At 37.4% G+C, this 16,401-nt stretch overlaps 1 protein-coding gene across 2 annotated transcripts in view; it reads left to right on the top strand.

Moving 5' to 3' along the window:
* Positions 1–386: 386 nt before the first annotated feature.
* cxxc4 (CXXC finger 4) overlaps positions 387–16,401 on the top strand; it is a 40,204-nt gene continuing 24,189 nt past the window's right edge. Inside the window, exons 1-3 of one of the 2 annotated variants that reach the window (XM_088625252.1) lie at positions 387–770; positions 879–940; positions 2,760–3,698. In XM_088625252.1, coding sequence (XP_088481378.1) covers positions 2,874–3,698 — 825 coding nt within the window. In that variant the 5' untranslated portion in view covers positions 387–770; positions 879–940; positions 2,760–2,873. The remainder of the gene's footprint in view (positions 771–878; positions 941–2,759; positions 3,699–16,401) is intronic. The other variant, XM_088625241.1, reaches the window with a different exon arrangement.

Raw genomic sequence — 16,401 nt, forward strand, 5'->3', positions numbered from 1 at the left:
TCTCAAATGATCGATAATTATAATACCAACTGATGTTATTTTTCAGATTTGTTAAGAGTTTCTTGTGTGGAAAATACTTATGTATTGTAGGCTTATGGTTAAGTCAGACAACTTCACAATTATCAGAAATAGTGAATACTTATGAAGATCTGTGCATTTAGTTTTTAACAAAAGAGTGTTTATAAAATGCGATTTTAAACACAACGATGAAACCATTGCGCTCCTTAATTATGGCTGTCTTTCTACCGGAACAAAAAATAAATAAAACACCACCCTGGTAGGAGCATTTTATCTTAATCAACGCACGCCTCAATTATAATTAATCTGACAAGTTTTTTAACGAAGCACAAAATCCTTATTAGGGGACGTATCCTTAAAAATTACATGCTTCTCTAAATGCCTCGTCATGTGTCCGAATAAAAAGAAAATGAGGGAAAGGGGGGAAAAAAGAAAAAAAGAGGTTAAGACGCAGCTTCCCAGAGCTATTTCCCAACAGAGAGCCCTAAGCCATTCCCCCTCCCAAGTGCTCCTCATGTTTCTATAGTAATTTCCAGCCAATGATCAGTAGGTGTCCACATCCCAGCTTCCTCACCTCAGCACCAATCAGCCACACACAGCGACAGGAGACACGGACCGAGCTAACACTCGGCTGCTACACAATACACCCCGGACCCAGAGGAAACACCTCACCTTCCGTAATTCACCTTCGGCACAGAGGTACACTGCTGGCGGTTTTTCTGTCTCCCTTCCACCTCACTTCTTTTCTTTTGGTACTTTTCTTTTCTATATAAGTGAATGAAAAAAGAGCCTTTTGTTTTGAACGCTTACTGTGCATCTTCACATATCTTGCGTTCTTTCTCCCCCCTCTCGCCGTGCAGTGATGTGCTGCTCTATATTGGCAGACTGGTAGCGTCTGGAATCTCTTTTCATCGGGAACCTGGTAGGTGATGCTCTTCCATTTTCGCCACCCCCCCAAAAAAATTCACATTTGCATGTATTCTGACGAGACGATTTTTTCGTGGGTTATGCTGGTGCCAAACTGATTCAAGCGCAGGCGAATTAATTTGTTGGTTTAATTGCACCGTTCAGTCCCTCCTCGGTCTTTCTGTGCATGACCTTTGATCTAAGTGTCTCCGACACACCAGACAGAAAGTAATTAATGGCATCGTGGTGCAGCGACACTGGGATTCGTCAATGGAGCCCCCCCCTTCTCTAAGTGTTGAGTATTTCTGTTTCACTAAACTTTGTTTACAGGTTGAAAATCAATAGCTGCGACTTGATTGCCTTTGGCTTCTTCTTTGCCCAAGGGATGGATTGATTAAGTAATAATGAGACAGAAGACGGGTGGTTATTTGTATGCCGTTAGTTTTCTGTATGGTATTTATTCTCATTACTTTACTATCAGAATGTCATGTTTTATGAATTTGATATATGTTTTTTTTTTCTTTTCCATTGATAGAATAATAATTGCTGTACAATGTATGTACAAAATGAGCTGCTTAAATATAGGTGAATTAAAGGTTAGTCTTCACAAATCCCACTAATACCATGTGACAATGCAAAAACATGTGGTGTGGCTGTTACTTTTGTATAATAATGTTGCATTTTAAAGTCTAAAAAACAACCCAGAACATTATCCAAACAAGTCCTAAGTAATATGGTACCTAACTCCCTCATAAAAACAAAACAGAACCAGTAACAAAACTTAAGAAGCCCCAACTTTTGTATATAGCAGAGTATTTGTGACACTGTAAAACACGGCACCAGCAAATTCTCTTCATTACTTATTTTGACAATATTTGTAATACATTTCCAGCTTGATGCTATATTCCACCCTAGAATAATCCGAAATGCTTTCGAGTTCCTGAAATGTATCGGGTTTGGCAATTAAAAAGAAAGAACCAGGAAAGGTAATGGAAGCAGGGGATGTGTCTAATGGGCTTTTATCTATGGAAACAAAACCCAGACTGACTTGAGAGGAAATGGAGTCCCCCAAGGCAGCTGACACTACAGTTGTCGGGTCTATGGCTTGGCTGGGTTAAAATTCACCAGTGGCTATCTTACTGTCATTGAGTAAATGTAATAGAGATGAGAATGAATGGATGCCAGGTGCTTTTAAAAGGTTGGGCTGAGGTGCATTTACATTGAACAGAATTGCTTGTGGCTTGGAGAGCACATTATCTGTTGAAAATATCATCCTGCATCTTTGAAGAGCCACTTGAAGTATTACAGCTTAACCTCTTAAAATACAGCCTTCAAGATGTTTCCTTACAAGATCCCTATGTTTGCGAATACATCATATATTTATTTATTGGAAACCAAAATCCATTTTCAGTTTCAGAAGAATTGCTAACTGACCCAGAATGGAAATGAAACACCTTAATTTATGACAAGAATTTGTTCCCATATTTTGTCTCTGTAACTCCAGACTGCTTTGAAATAAAAAAAAAAACAGTCTCTCTGTACTCCCTTAAATTCTGACATGGTATAAGTTGTGTTTTTCTAAACTCGCTGTTTGTTTCCTATTATACTAATATGTTAGCGTGTCATAGCTATCACATAATTGTCAAAAGACAAGGATCAGCTTTGGGAATTTGAAATGCACTTCATTAAAAATGTAGTCAGGAAAAATAAATGAAATGTCAACAGATGCGCTGAATGTCTTGCCTTTATCATCTCAAATAACTTTGTGGGGAAATTGATTACAATAAAAAGAATTGTTTTCTAGTTGTATCAGTAATTGTTGTTTCTTGTTTTAGTACCAGAGAAGACATGCGAAGATGGTAAAATATTGTTTGTAACCAGCTCCAGCTCGAGAAAGGTGAATACAGCTCTAGACTTTTTTTTTACCACATCACTAAATAATTGCGGCCATGTCTAATATAAACAATGCTCTTTGTGTTGAGAATGGACAGAGCGCTGAGCCTTCTATATTACAAAAGGATAATCTTCAAGAGAGTGGATTAAACCCCGTTTTGGATTATAATGCCGAAATGGAAAGGTACAGATCTTTTGCAAACTTTTATAAAACGAATGGGGCATTTCCACAGACAGCGAAGATTGCTCGTATAACGACGCCAATTTTTCCCAGTGCCAGAATTGGTGTGTCCCCTTGGAACTGCGATAACGCTATGCTCTGGGGAAGGAAATCAGCAGCAATAAACTCTAATAGGACCAGCATGCATAGAAATGACTCCCAGAGGCCGGGGAAGCCTGGCGTGCCGCCAGAGACGTTGCAAATGGCAAATAATAATTTCCTCACTACCTTATCCCCCGAACACTGCAGACCTTTAGCAGGAGAATGCATGAACAAGCTGAAATGCGGCGCTGCTGAAGCAGAGATAATGAATCTCCCAGAACGCGTTGGAACTTTTTCCGCTATTCCGGCTTTAGGGGGCATCTCATTACCTCCCGGGGTCATCGTCATGACAGCCCTTCACTCCCCCGCAGCCTCAGCAGCCGTTACAGACAGTGCGTTTCAAATTGCCAATCTGGCAGACTGCCCACAGAATAATTCCTCGGCATCCAGTGGAAACCCTGCGAAGAAGAAAAGGAAAAGGTGTGGGGTCTGTGCACCCTGTAGGAGGCTAATCAACTGCGGGGTTTGTAGCAGTTGTCGGAATCGCAAAACCGGCCACCAGATCTGCAAATTTAGGAAATGTGAAGAGTTGAAGAAAAAGCCAGGCACGTCGCTTGAGGTGAGACGAGCTCTCTCTTATTATTATCTCTGTACTCCAAAGCATTAACCTTTTCACATAGTCACGTTAAAACCCTTGAAAATTGTTTCCATGCCCACCCATGCCTGAACATCCTTGGCTTCTCAAATCTGCCTACCCGCCTAGCCTAATTGGCAGTAATTAGGGGTGTTTGCGTGGAGCACAAGCTGAGCTTGGCTCAGACACCCCTAATTGCTGCCAGTCAGGCTGGGGCTGGAACACATCCGAACAACCCCAGGCTTGGCTCAAATCCAAGCTGAGCTGGGAAATGGTTTTCAGCAGCGAGCAATCCCTCTCTGCACTTGGTCATTTTAACCAATTATGTAAACTGGCTCAGGGAGGCGAATCAATACCCCACAACAAGTCCCAACCACCACAGGAAAAAAAAAATGCAGTGCAGGATTCAAATTGTCTTCTCAAGCTGCCTCAGTTTAAATGGAAATTTAAAAACATCTTCTTGGCTCAAGTTCTGGATTTAACAAATAGAAACAAAGTAGGAGAAGGACTCCCCCCACTACTTTGAAGCCTGCTGATCAGGCATGTATGGTATAATATACCACTTTAATAAGAATAAGCTCTGTTGTTTCTGGCCTTCTTCATTTCCTTCCTCAAAAAATCGGCTTTTTAAAGGACAAAATCCTACAGTATATGTACTTCTTATATTTTTTACCTTCTCATGTTTGCAGATGTTTCGTAGTGCACTGAAGGCAAAACAATAATTTTCATTGTTGTATTACAATTTAATTACAATTAAGTCTGTAATTCAATTTAAGAAGTGGAGTATCACCACAAATGTTTTTTTTTATATATGTTTAAGCCTTTAATTTATGTATCATATGTTTTAAGCAGTGTTGGCTCTGACCACTGTACCTTTTATCCTATTTTTTTTTCTGCTAAGGACAAAAATAATGGGACATTTCTCTATCCTTACACTTTCTTTAAGTTCTTAGCTGAAATTGCTCAGGGGTTCTGCATTGTACCTCAAAATATTTAGTATAATTAGTATAACTCTGGCATTTACAAGGATAGTATACATTTTTGTTTTTCTGAAACGTAAGTTTGGAAAGGGCAGACTCAGTTTAGTACAGTACTTTGAAGCATAGGGCAGGTGCTCAGACACCTCTGGAGCAAAGGAATAATACCAGTAATGGAAAAGTGGCATCAGATAATGTAGAATTGACCTTTATTGGATGAAAAGTTTTATTGGACTGGTTTTACCTAATTCACTTGTGTTAAATTGCCTTAAACTGGTTTAGATTCTGGGATACGGGTATATTTATAAATCTAATGGTTATATTTATTTTGTGTCTCTAATTTCTTTATTTCAGGGAGTGGTATTTGCTTTATTAAATCTGGTTGATCACTAATGTAGCTTAGTGGACAGAGTGGTTATATAGGTCTTTATTTCATTTTGTTCAAAATTCCCTAGGGATTTCCTGGGGCTATTTTGTGGGTTAAACCAAATTTTAAAAACTTAAAAAGAAACCACATGTATTATCTGCACATAGTTTATTTTGTGAAGAGTCTTGTCTTCTTTTTCCAGCACAAACTATAGCTAGGTACAACTAGCTGTACAAGTAAACTGTTTGTTAATCAGATTAGTAAGAAAATGGAAAATAAAAGGGCTCTAAAGTGAGAACAGGATGTTCCATTTAGGTCTCTAAACCACTCAATAAGTTATCATATTTTATATATAGTACTTTATACAGTATATCAGAGAAAAATGAGACAAACTAAAAGCAAGTTATACATGACATTTGGAATTTAAATCACACAAAGAGGTTAGTTTACTCTCTAGGGCTCAGTAAGGAGAAAAAGAAGTCCAGAACAATATAATTATAATGTTAGCCTTTAAAATATTTGTTTTTATCATTTCATCACTTTAAACTTTGTGTTTTTAACACTACCTGTTCTCAATTTATTAGTTGTTTTAAAATGATTATCGATCATATTTAGGCATCGATTTTGTGTATCTACCCATAGTGTAAAAATACAGTTTGGCAACTTGTATTTTAAGTTTTTACAATTTTTGCCAGAATTCATACTAGAAGGAGCAAATTTTCCCTTTAAACCTTTTGTAAAAATGTCTTGAAAATGAATGTTCTTGTTATTGAACTCAGTTATGTTGCTTTTAGTGATGAATGATGGCAAACAGATGATTCCAACTTTAGGCAGCTCCAAGAGTTTAGTAATCCATAATTTTATATAACAGTGCGACAGTATTGCAATAGAACATAAAAATTCAGAAATCTTTTCATCAATGACTTCCTTTTTCAGTTGCTCCTTACAAAGAATGCATTTTGATGCATTTCAACTTCACATTAACCCGGTGTATTCACACCACATTTTCTGTAAGGCAAATAATAATTTAAGCCAAATTGTATGTCAGAGTTGTCAGTTGTCAGATTATGTCAGACAATTGATGTGATTTCATTTTTTGTTGCTTAATGTGAAAGCTATTGCAAAGCATGCGTAACTTTGCTTAAGTAGGGTGTCAGATTTATATAATGTTATCTGATCTACTAATGGATAAACTTCAAAATCAGCCAGTCTGGTTAAAAGATTGCCTGAGAAGTGACTTGCACACACCTGCTGCACCCCAGTGCTGTTCCTTGAATTACATTCGTTTCTGGCTAGCAGACGTTGGATGCTTCCTCTCAGACACACACACACATATACCTCATGACTTGGAAGAAGTGATAAGCTACTGGCAGGCAGTCAGATTTGGCTGTCAGTGTTTCCACATGGGAATCACCCTCAACTAATTATATCGTAAGCAGTAGTGGAAAATGCAAATCGGAATTTTACTCACACCACTGAAATCGGAGAGCCAATTTAATCTAATACCCCCTTTAATTTAGCGCACTAATGCAGAACCCTAGAGGATTGTCCAGTGTCACTTCTGCCCCGAGCTGAGATGGTCTTGGCTTTTACTGTTGGGAACCTGCTGGAGTGTAGTGAAGGCTTTTAAAAAAAATCCGTTTGACATATTCGCTGATGGCTTTCAGCATTTTTGTGATGTATTTCACTGTTTTGTTGATTTTTCATTTTGGATCTGTATAGTCAGAATTTTTTAAGGAATGTATTCTTTATCGCTCCTAAGTAAAATGAGTACTGTAATAAGTTCATACAGTACATGTGCCTAGAGACTCATCAGACCAGAGATTATCCTGCTTTTTGTTGTGTGAACTAGACTAAGAGTACATGTCTCTTCTCTGGATGGGACACAAGATTATTGCAGGCGGACTGTTCAGGTGTTCAGGTAAAAGTTAAGGTCACAATAGCAGTATCTGCAAAAGGTATCTGAACCCATGATTTATGGGTTCAGGGTCCCAGTCATTACTCTAAGATCCTACTATCATCAGGATTCATTAAAAAATGCTGCATATTGACACTCTCCATGTCCAAAAGCATGAAGTATTGTTTATTAAAAAACACAGTATTGATTTGACAGTGGCATTTGTTCTAACTTTAACAATCATCCTTGCAAGTGTAAAGAAAGTTTTGAAGTGAATAAAATAGTTAAAAATACATACATGTATAATTTAATAGCTCCATAGGTGACTGCAGAGTTGGTAAATAAGTATTCATTATAAAATTAGCACTAACATTGTTGGACATGCAGGGTACTGCAATTAAAATCTGGGACTTCAATCCAAGTAGATCACAAACAGTGGTAATTTCAGTTTTTAAACCTTAATAAAATGTAAATAGCCTTTAAGCACAATACATTCAAGTTCATTTTTAAACTGTAGTGTTATTTTCTTTGTTAGTTCCTGAAAACAAGGATGGTTTGTCTTTGACATCATGACATATTGTCTGAAGTAAATTTGATCCAATAAAGTTGGTAAAGGTGTAATTAAAATGTGGATTTTGAGGTTAGCCTTTAATTCCTATATCCATCGATATACTGTGATATAATAGTTCAGCTTATTCCCCCTCAAATATTTTTTTTCATTTTTAATGATTAAACATTTTAATATTTTAAGTAACTGAATGCATTTTTCCCCAAAACTTTTTTTCATAGCACACTAAGTTATGGATGGCAGTGCAATTAATTTACAAGTAATGACAGCAGCTTAAGTGTAAGTGGAAACGTACCATTTCAAAATCTACAATCTTCCAAGGTACATGAAGCATAACTGTTGCATTAGCAGCAACTGAAGGATATAAAATATATTCTGTATCTTACTTTTGAATTGGAAAAAGGGGGTTTGATCCAAAAAAACTAATTTAGCCTAACAAGCTAGTAAAACCTAAATAAGTGCTAACTTCCAGAAATAGAAATGTAAGTAGAAATATGCTGAGCCCTTTTCAAACCTTATTTACTACATGAACACGTTCCTTCATCAAATGTTTATTCATTTGCCATAAACGAATGATTAGGGTTCAGATTTTAATAACTTGCTAATTACAGTGGACAACATTATTGTATGATTAAACAGAATTTATAGACATGCCTAAGGAGAAGGCACCAGCTTTGATGAACCGGAATTACGTTCCTGTCAGCTATAGCTGATAGTGTTTAAGTTCAAAATTTAAAAAATGCAACTTATCACGATATACAGAAAGGTCTTGCAAACGACATTACCATAAACAGGTGTCATAATATGTCAGTGCAGTACAAACCAGCTGCATAGAAGCACTAGTACGACAGATAAGCTTTAGACTTTCTTTTGTGCTCTTTTGAAAAGTGCAAATGACTCAAAGGGAACAAGGCCTTTAAAAAGACCCATTTTAAAAAGCCTTACAAAAAAAAACCCGAAGACCCTGAAGAACAAGTAGGAACCGTTCCTTAACGAGAGCTAAATAAACGACACCCACAGGCTAGATCCAATTTGTTTTAGGTGTGCACAGAATAGATAAGAATGATTTGGTGGGCCTTTTCTCCCCTCCCCCAACCTATGCTTCCCTGGAGATAACAGAAAGTGCTCCTAGCCAATCTCTGCTGGGCAGGGAAAAAAAACAAGGGACAGACAGCCTTTAGATCTGCAGATCTCTAAGTTGCTGGATTTATTCCGGCTTTTAAAACCGCAGATTGATTTGACTGGGTCTGGGGAAGAAAAGACCCTACCTCACAATGTGGATCAAGCTAAAGGGCAACCTTAAGCTCCTGTCAAGACAATGGGATTTTGCCATCGGAGCTGCATGCCGACCGCTTAATTATACTCATCTCGCAGCAAGCAACCGTAGGCTACTGAGAAGAGCAGGTCCTGTTTGTCGTGCACGGAGGATTTCCTGTCAGCTTCCATTTGCACATATGGTTTTATTTGCTGGTCTTGAGTGCTCAGCTGCATAATAGCGCTGCTAAAGAATTTATTGTTTTGGAGCTCCCACCAATTAAAACTGAGGTGTGATATGTAGCAGCCAGGTTGTGCCCTTTCACTGTGTGGGCTGTAGCCTCCTGCCCTCTCCTTTGATTTAACATCCGGCTATTCACAAGTGAAAGGCACTGGATGTGATCCACTGTATTATACTGTAGATAGAAATGAGACAGGAAGCATATAGAAGCTGGACTGTGTGAAAGCACAGGTGCTGAGGGTGTTAATGTGTTACCCTTTAAATTTTAAATAGATAATCATCAATTATTAATTGTGGCTCTGGCTGGTGAGTTAAAAGGCATCTCTTCATTACTGAGAACCTTCACAAAGGTTTGATAAATTACTATCATCCTCAGTGAAAGTATTGCTGTTTTGCTTTATGTAATAATAACTAAAGTTTGATTTCCAGGTTAATTCAAAGATCTGATTATGTGGGGAACAGCATTGTCGAATTTTATTTAACAGTGGATATTATACACTTGTGTAGTTACAAAGCACCCAATTATCCCAGTTTTCAAATTGTATATCTCTGTATTTGTTTTGGTTAAAATGTATGCATGGAATCTATAGTAGTGCTTCAGAATTAGCTGTAATTAGCTCCTTACTAAAGAACCTAACATTAAAATGTATGTTTTATTTTACCCCTGCAAATGATATCATTTTATCATTTGAATTGCAATATTATTAAAGGATTTATTTTCTGTCAGTGATCTGAGAACGAAGAATTGAAGCACTATTTTACTACTTGATGTATATTATTTGAGCTTTTTCCTAGGCTCTCTTTTTGGGTGCCTTTGAAATATTCAACTTTTATACCCAACTTCTGATCCTGTGCGAGCAGAGATGTTTTTAAATTTTTGATGGAAACCCTGAGGTTACACAATCACACAAAAGAGTGAAGAAGAAAATCTCTGCCCGGAGGCACAGAGTGGAATTCAAAAAGCATGATGCTAAGTGCCATTAAATCTATTTCTCTTTCTTTTTTCTTTACAAACAGACAAAAATGCACTTTTGAGCAAAAAGCTGATTAATCGAAATACAAGTTTTTTTTTTCTTTTAAAAAGAGAATATGCCTACAATATAAAGCCAATTCTACCTTAGTGATTTATTGTTTTTAAAGCTCAGGTGCACAGTCATCTTTAGCTCTGACCTCTGTGGTTGTCCTGCTAGCAGTGATCTAAGAGGAATGTACAGGAAAACATTTGAGCAAATGAAATGAGCACCTTTTATAAATGATTATTCTATTTAATGAAGTTATGTTAATAGCTCCTAATATATAGACATCTCAAAGGTAAAAAAAATAAATTGGGTATGGTAGAATGACATTGGGATGTTAGAAAACCTATATGGTATATTCATCATCAAGGGTTTTTTTCTTAACCTTGAGTGTAAAAAGTTTGATTTGCAAGAAAACTCTAATTGTTTCTTTCTGGGTATAACAGTGGAAACCATTATACCACCATAAGGTAATTTTAAAGACAGTTTGCCCCCAGTTTGTCCACAGATTAAATTCAGGCTTTACACAGCTCATGAGTTTTGAGATTGTCACTGACTTTGAGCAGACAACAGCTAGCAAGGACTTGGAGTGGCTCGTTCTGTACGTTTCATACATGCAGAGCCTCAAAAGAAGCAATTCACTTGTTTTTGCAACAAGTTCATAAAGTTATTGTAAGGAGTGTGACAAAATCTTGTTTGTAGCGGGTACATTGTATTGAGCAGACATGACTTATGATGATATTTGTCATCAAGACATCTGATCAACAGGGTATCTAAAGTGAATGTACTGTAACAGGCTACTTGAGTATGTGAACTGTTGGAAGCAAACAAGGTATACTTGTGCACCGTATGCTGTCCAACACGTTGTGGGTGCTGTCTTGTTGGATTCTGTCTCTTTTCTCTTGAGGAACCTAGATGTGCCACATGTATTCACTGATCTTTGAATCCTTCACCCCACATGTTTTTCCAGCGTGTCCTGCAAATGTTTAATGGGGCTCAAGTCTGGCAAGTAGGGCAACCACAACAGAATTGCCACATTCTCATCTCACTTGAAAAATATTGTTACACGAAGAAGTACGTTGTCACACTGGAATGTGGTATCTCAGAATAAACCCACAGGAAAAGCAGGAGGTATGGTCTCAAGTATGATCAATGAAGTGCCATGCAGTCAGATTGCATCAATTGCTATGAGTGGAGTTTTGTGGTAAATTGACACTCCTGGTCATATCATTATATTTGGAGGTCCCCAGTGTTCTTGATGAGGTGTTATGATGGTCTCCCAGATCATGGCCTAGCATTGATGGACTGTGTTTGACAGTCATGTCTTGCCAGGTTAGAAATGGCTGTCCATGAATACCCCAGTCTTTAAGTGAGTGAATATGCTGACTTACAATAGCCTCCAATATTCTGAAGGTATAAAGGCATTGTTCTCTTTAGAAGCAAGCCTTACTGGTTCCAGTTTGTGTCTTTATTTCTTGATTGTTATGAGGTCTGGCATTCAAATATCTCTTGCTAATAAGGAGGTTTAGTGCATTTGCTGCAGTCAAAGCTATTTGAGTGTATCATGACCAGTCAATGAATGATCAATAAAGCAAAATGTTAACAAAAACATTTAGGCCCTAATCAATATCCAAATTCAAAATATATATTTCTCTTAAAGCACACTTGCATAAATAAAGAATGATACGTTTTTTTTTATTTTCACTAAAATATAGAATGATCTGAAATGCATTACTACTTTAAATCATTCGAATGCAACTTTTGATGACATTACAAACATACTTGTATAATGTACTTCTATCTGCTGTATGCATTATCATACTTCATGATTGTTCTTTTCATGTTTTTGCGAACTAGAAACTAAATTTTAAGGTATGAGTGTTTGGAAACTGAGATTCTATTTGACTCCATATAATTATTTTAGCTAACAGTAGCCTGAGGCTGGATTATATGAGCCACATCAAAACCGCAATGTGGTGATTTTCCCCTTAGACCAATTTGTAGTGGAATCTCATTCCTCGTAAAGAGTGGCCCACTAAGCCTACCATACATTGCTTATTAATAAACCGTGTTACTAAAAAACAGCCAAAGTGGTAAAAGGGCCAAAGATGTGAAAGCATTGTTGGATAACACAAACAAGATGATATTTGTGTTTTTGTATGGGTTTCCACCCACAAACCAAAGACGTATTGTACTGATTGGTTAGTTGGCTTCTGGGTAAATTGGTCCTGATGTGAGTGTACATATCTGTGCCTGCCCAGCGATGGACTGGCATCCCATTCAGGGTGTATCCAACCTTGTGCCCCTTTCTTGCCAGGATAGTCCCCAGCTCCCCTGTGAGCTCAAACTGGATAAAGCAGTTGGAAAAGGGATGGACTGAAATAAATTGTTGCTAAAAAATGACATAATAAACATTTGTTAGCGTAGAATTTCACAGCCCGTAAGTGTTAATCATTTCAGTATTGTTATTTCTTTTGTTAGTAAATTCTATTATAGTGAAGTAGGTAAAGTAGGCAAGTTAAAGGATGTAAACCATTTAAAAAAGTGTGTAATTACCCAAGAGTCTTGTTCATTGGGATTGTCGTAGAGGAAAGAACTGGCAGACACCCACTGAAGAAAACACTTAAAAAAATTTCTGCTGCAGCTTTTGACCTATTTTTTAGTCAAAGAAAAGATGCTTAAGTTTAAAACCTTCAGATTAAATGTGTTTTCAACATAGCTTGGCTTTGTAAACACTGTTCCAAGGAAACATGTCTATCCTTCCCTTCTACCCGTACAAAGAAACTTTTTTTTCTCGCTTTACTTTGACATTTTTTGGTAAAGCGAGGGAAACTCCAAAATTCTCATTCATTGCTGATAATGCTGAATAAATGAGGCACAGTAGAAAGAAGGCAGAGTATCCTGCTGTCTAACAGCTGTTGAGTATTGGGTTCAATTCCAGACTGGGGGGTGGTCCTTTTTTATGTGAATATTGTCCAGGTGCTCTGGTTTACTCCTGTCTTCCAAGTACGTGCTAGCTTGGTTAACTGGCTTCTCTAAATTGTCCTTGTGTGTGTGTGCACTGCAATAGATTGGTATCCATTTTATGGTGTAGCGTCTCCTTACGTTCCTAGCTTCTGGGATAGGATCCAGGTTGCCGTTAACCTTACCAGGAATAAGCAGCTTTCTCATCATGGCTGAGTATATTGTATATAGGACACAAATAGACTTTGGTCCTTTCTTACCTCTGTTATAATGCTGACTGCTTAAAATACTATCTCTCGTATCCACACGTCAAGGCAAATAGGTGAGAAAAAATGACAATCCTTAGTACTTCTCATAACACTATCCTGTCTGCCTGTCTTCCTGCACACTTATTGTATGTGTTTACGTAACATCTGTTATGCCACTGATTTAACAATTAATAACCATATCTAAATGGAGGGCTCTGTACCCCAGTACATAGTGACAGTTTATCTACAGCAAAATAAAATACAAAACAGAAAATTTTGTTCTCCGTGTTTTTAATTTTTTCATGAGATTTTGGAGCTAGGCTGTTTGTTCTTAAAGTGTATTTCTCATGCAAACAAGTATCATTGAACCAACAGTTGATTATTATGGAGGACGCATGGCAAGTGTAAGTTATCATACTAGTTTACAAAGAGAGAGTGCCTTTATGGGAAGAGGAATCGCTGTCTTTTACCAAAAATTCTCTGAGGGTTATCTCTAGTAGTATCTTCAGTTTGTTGTACACATACAGTACATTATATCAACATTTTTTTTTAAATCAGCCAGCCAAGAAGCAGAACTTGCAAAAACTTCTCTGGTAAATAAATGGCATGTTGTGAATAAAATGCATAGTCTCTAAAAATATGGTAACTCAATCTATCAATCCTGCTTTAAGGCTGAATTACAGCTGTCATGACTGCAAGATGCAAAAAAATTCTAAAAGAAAGTATCACTAACTGTGATACCGAGAGAGGAAAATAATAAATACCAATGTGTTAAGATTGACAGATATCCTATTTTTAGGCCAAACTGCAAGAATATAGGCAGATGGTGGAGATGAAGGTGGAATTGTATTGTTATAACTACACAGAAATGGTTCAGTTGCCTGATTTAGATTCTTATAACAGAGCACATTGTGGAAGGGAGGCACTCACACAGGAAATAACAAAACAAATCCTTCATATACTTACACTTAATATAAATATTCTTAAAAATGGGAAATTCACACCTGATTTCAAACTGAGTCAGTCATTGCTTTTAAGTAGTACAGTATGTGGATTAGCCTGGAATATGTAATTTGCAGAAGTCCCGGAGATCAAGGCAATACAGATTAAGATCATTTGCCATGGTTTCCCAAACCAGTCTTTAGTCAGGGATAACCAGGAACCTGTTTGAATCTCTTGTGGTTATAAGTTTTGGATAGAGCATTTCGCAGGATGTAGGGTGTTTGGTCTAGCAAAATCTTGCTGAAACCATGTTGCAATATTATACCCTATAAGAAATGGAAAATCCATTTGCAGTGTATGATGCAATTGGTACATGCACCTATTGATTTGGATTCAGGCGCATATTTCCTGAATTTGGATTCAGTGGGGCCAGTAGGGAGTGCTCACCCTGCGGTCCATGTGGGTCCTAATGCCCCAGTATAGCGACTGTACGGAAAACAAGTGCCGTCCTTCGGATGAGACGTAAAACTGAGGTCCTGACTCTCTGTGGTCATTAAAAATCCCAGAGCGTTTCTCGAAAAGAGTAGGGGTGTATCCAAGGCTTCCTGGCCAAATTTTCCATTGGCCCTTCATAGATAATTCATAGATAACAATTCCTATCTATGAATTGGCTTCATTACACAACTCTCCTCCCCACTGATAGCTGATGTGTGGTGAGTGTTCTGGCGCACTATGGCTGCCGTCGCATCATCCAGGTGGATGCTGCACATTGTTGGACCTGTAAAGCGCTTTGAGTGGAGTGTCCAGAAAAGCGCTATATAAGTGTAAGCAATTATTATTATTATTACTATTATTATACAAAAGTTTGAAGATAATATCACATACCCTGTTTGCCATTGCTTTCAGCTCACAAGTCCAGTTTTAAGTGATAAAAACAACAAAAACATATAAGGTGCACCTGAGAATCAAGTCATAACACCTTATATAATATTTAAGGCATCTTATTATTTTTGCTTTTGTATTAAGTACTATGCATTCACAAGGTTTTTCAAATATGGAAAAATGTAATTGAATAATAATAATAAGTAACAATAATTCCTCATGTTTAGAGGGAAGAAATAATAAACAGTTTATTTGAAAAAAGAAAAAATGGGATTTTATTGGAAGATCTGCAATGTCTTTAAAAAAAATGAAGAAAATATTTGTCCATATAAATCAGCTCCTGCTCTACAATCTGACACAACCTCTAACAGTCCTGTGTAGATTGTTGGAATAATGCATGTCATGCTCAGTGCCAAAAATAGAGTGAATTGTGATTTGCTTGGGCACATAGCCTTCTACCATTGGATGGTTCCCAAATAATGATGCTGCCTGCACTACTGCTGACAGAACCACTTCTTTGCACTGATGAGAGGTTGGCATACCAGAGGCCTGTAACAGATAACTAAGATTTGCTCCTGTCGCACTGTTCCAAAGCTCATCCAATCTTGAGCCTTGCCATAGATTTGACCAATGTGGTACAGTATGAATATCAAGTGTTACAACGCACGGAAAATGTGCAAATTTAATACTGTACTGTACATCACCATCTAGGTGCACAGAAACACCCCAGTGCAGATCTGAATAGCATTTAGCATGTTTCTGTGTCATGCTGGAAGCTTCTTTCCACAATTCTGAGATGATGATAAAAACGCATAGGGTTGCTAAATCAGAGCCCAATAGACTACAATAGAACTGCATATGATACATGAGACGTGTTTAGTACAACAGCCATTTCAGTGACTCACAATCTATTGCCGTGCTGCTCCTGAAGTCAGAGATGTTGCTTTGTGTTACCTGATTAGATCACCTAAGAGCATAAGGAAGTTTGCAAAGCAGAGCAGGTCATTTGGTCCATCTTACTCAAATTGTTGTAATCAACGCTTCCCAGAGAGCTACAATCCTTTAGGTGCTTAATCATAAGCATATAAATATTTGTAATTAATTCAGACTTTTTTAAAAAAATGAGATGACCTACTGGAGCTGTAAATTGTGTAGTAAATGGTTATTTTATCTCAGCTTACACATGAAAGGGTAAATTGAAACCTTTTTGACAATTCGAAGCTTTCTGTAACTCAATTTTACAAGGGAAGTCTTAAGATCCAGCTAAGTGCCAATAGGGATAGCACCTAATTACTGTACATCCACCGCTTATTTAGATGCAAGAACAACAAG

The sequence above is a fragment of the Lepisosteus platostomus genome, chromosome 1 (assembly GCF_059453375.1).
Source record: "Lepisosteus platostomus isolate fLepPlt1 chromosome 1, fLepPlt1.hap1, whole genome shotgun sequence".
NCBI lineage: Eukaryota > Metazoa > Chordata > Actinopteri > Semionotiformes > Lepisosteidae > Lepisosteus > Lepisosteus platostomus.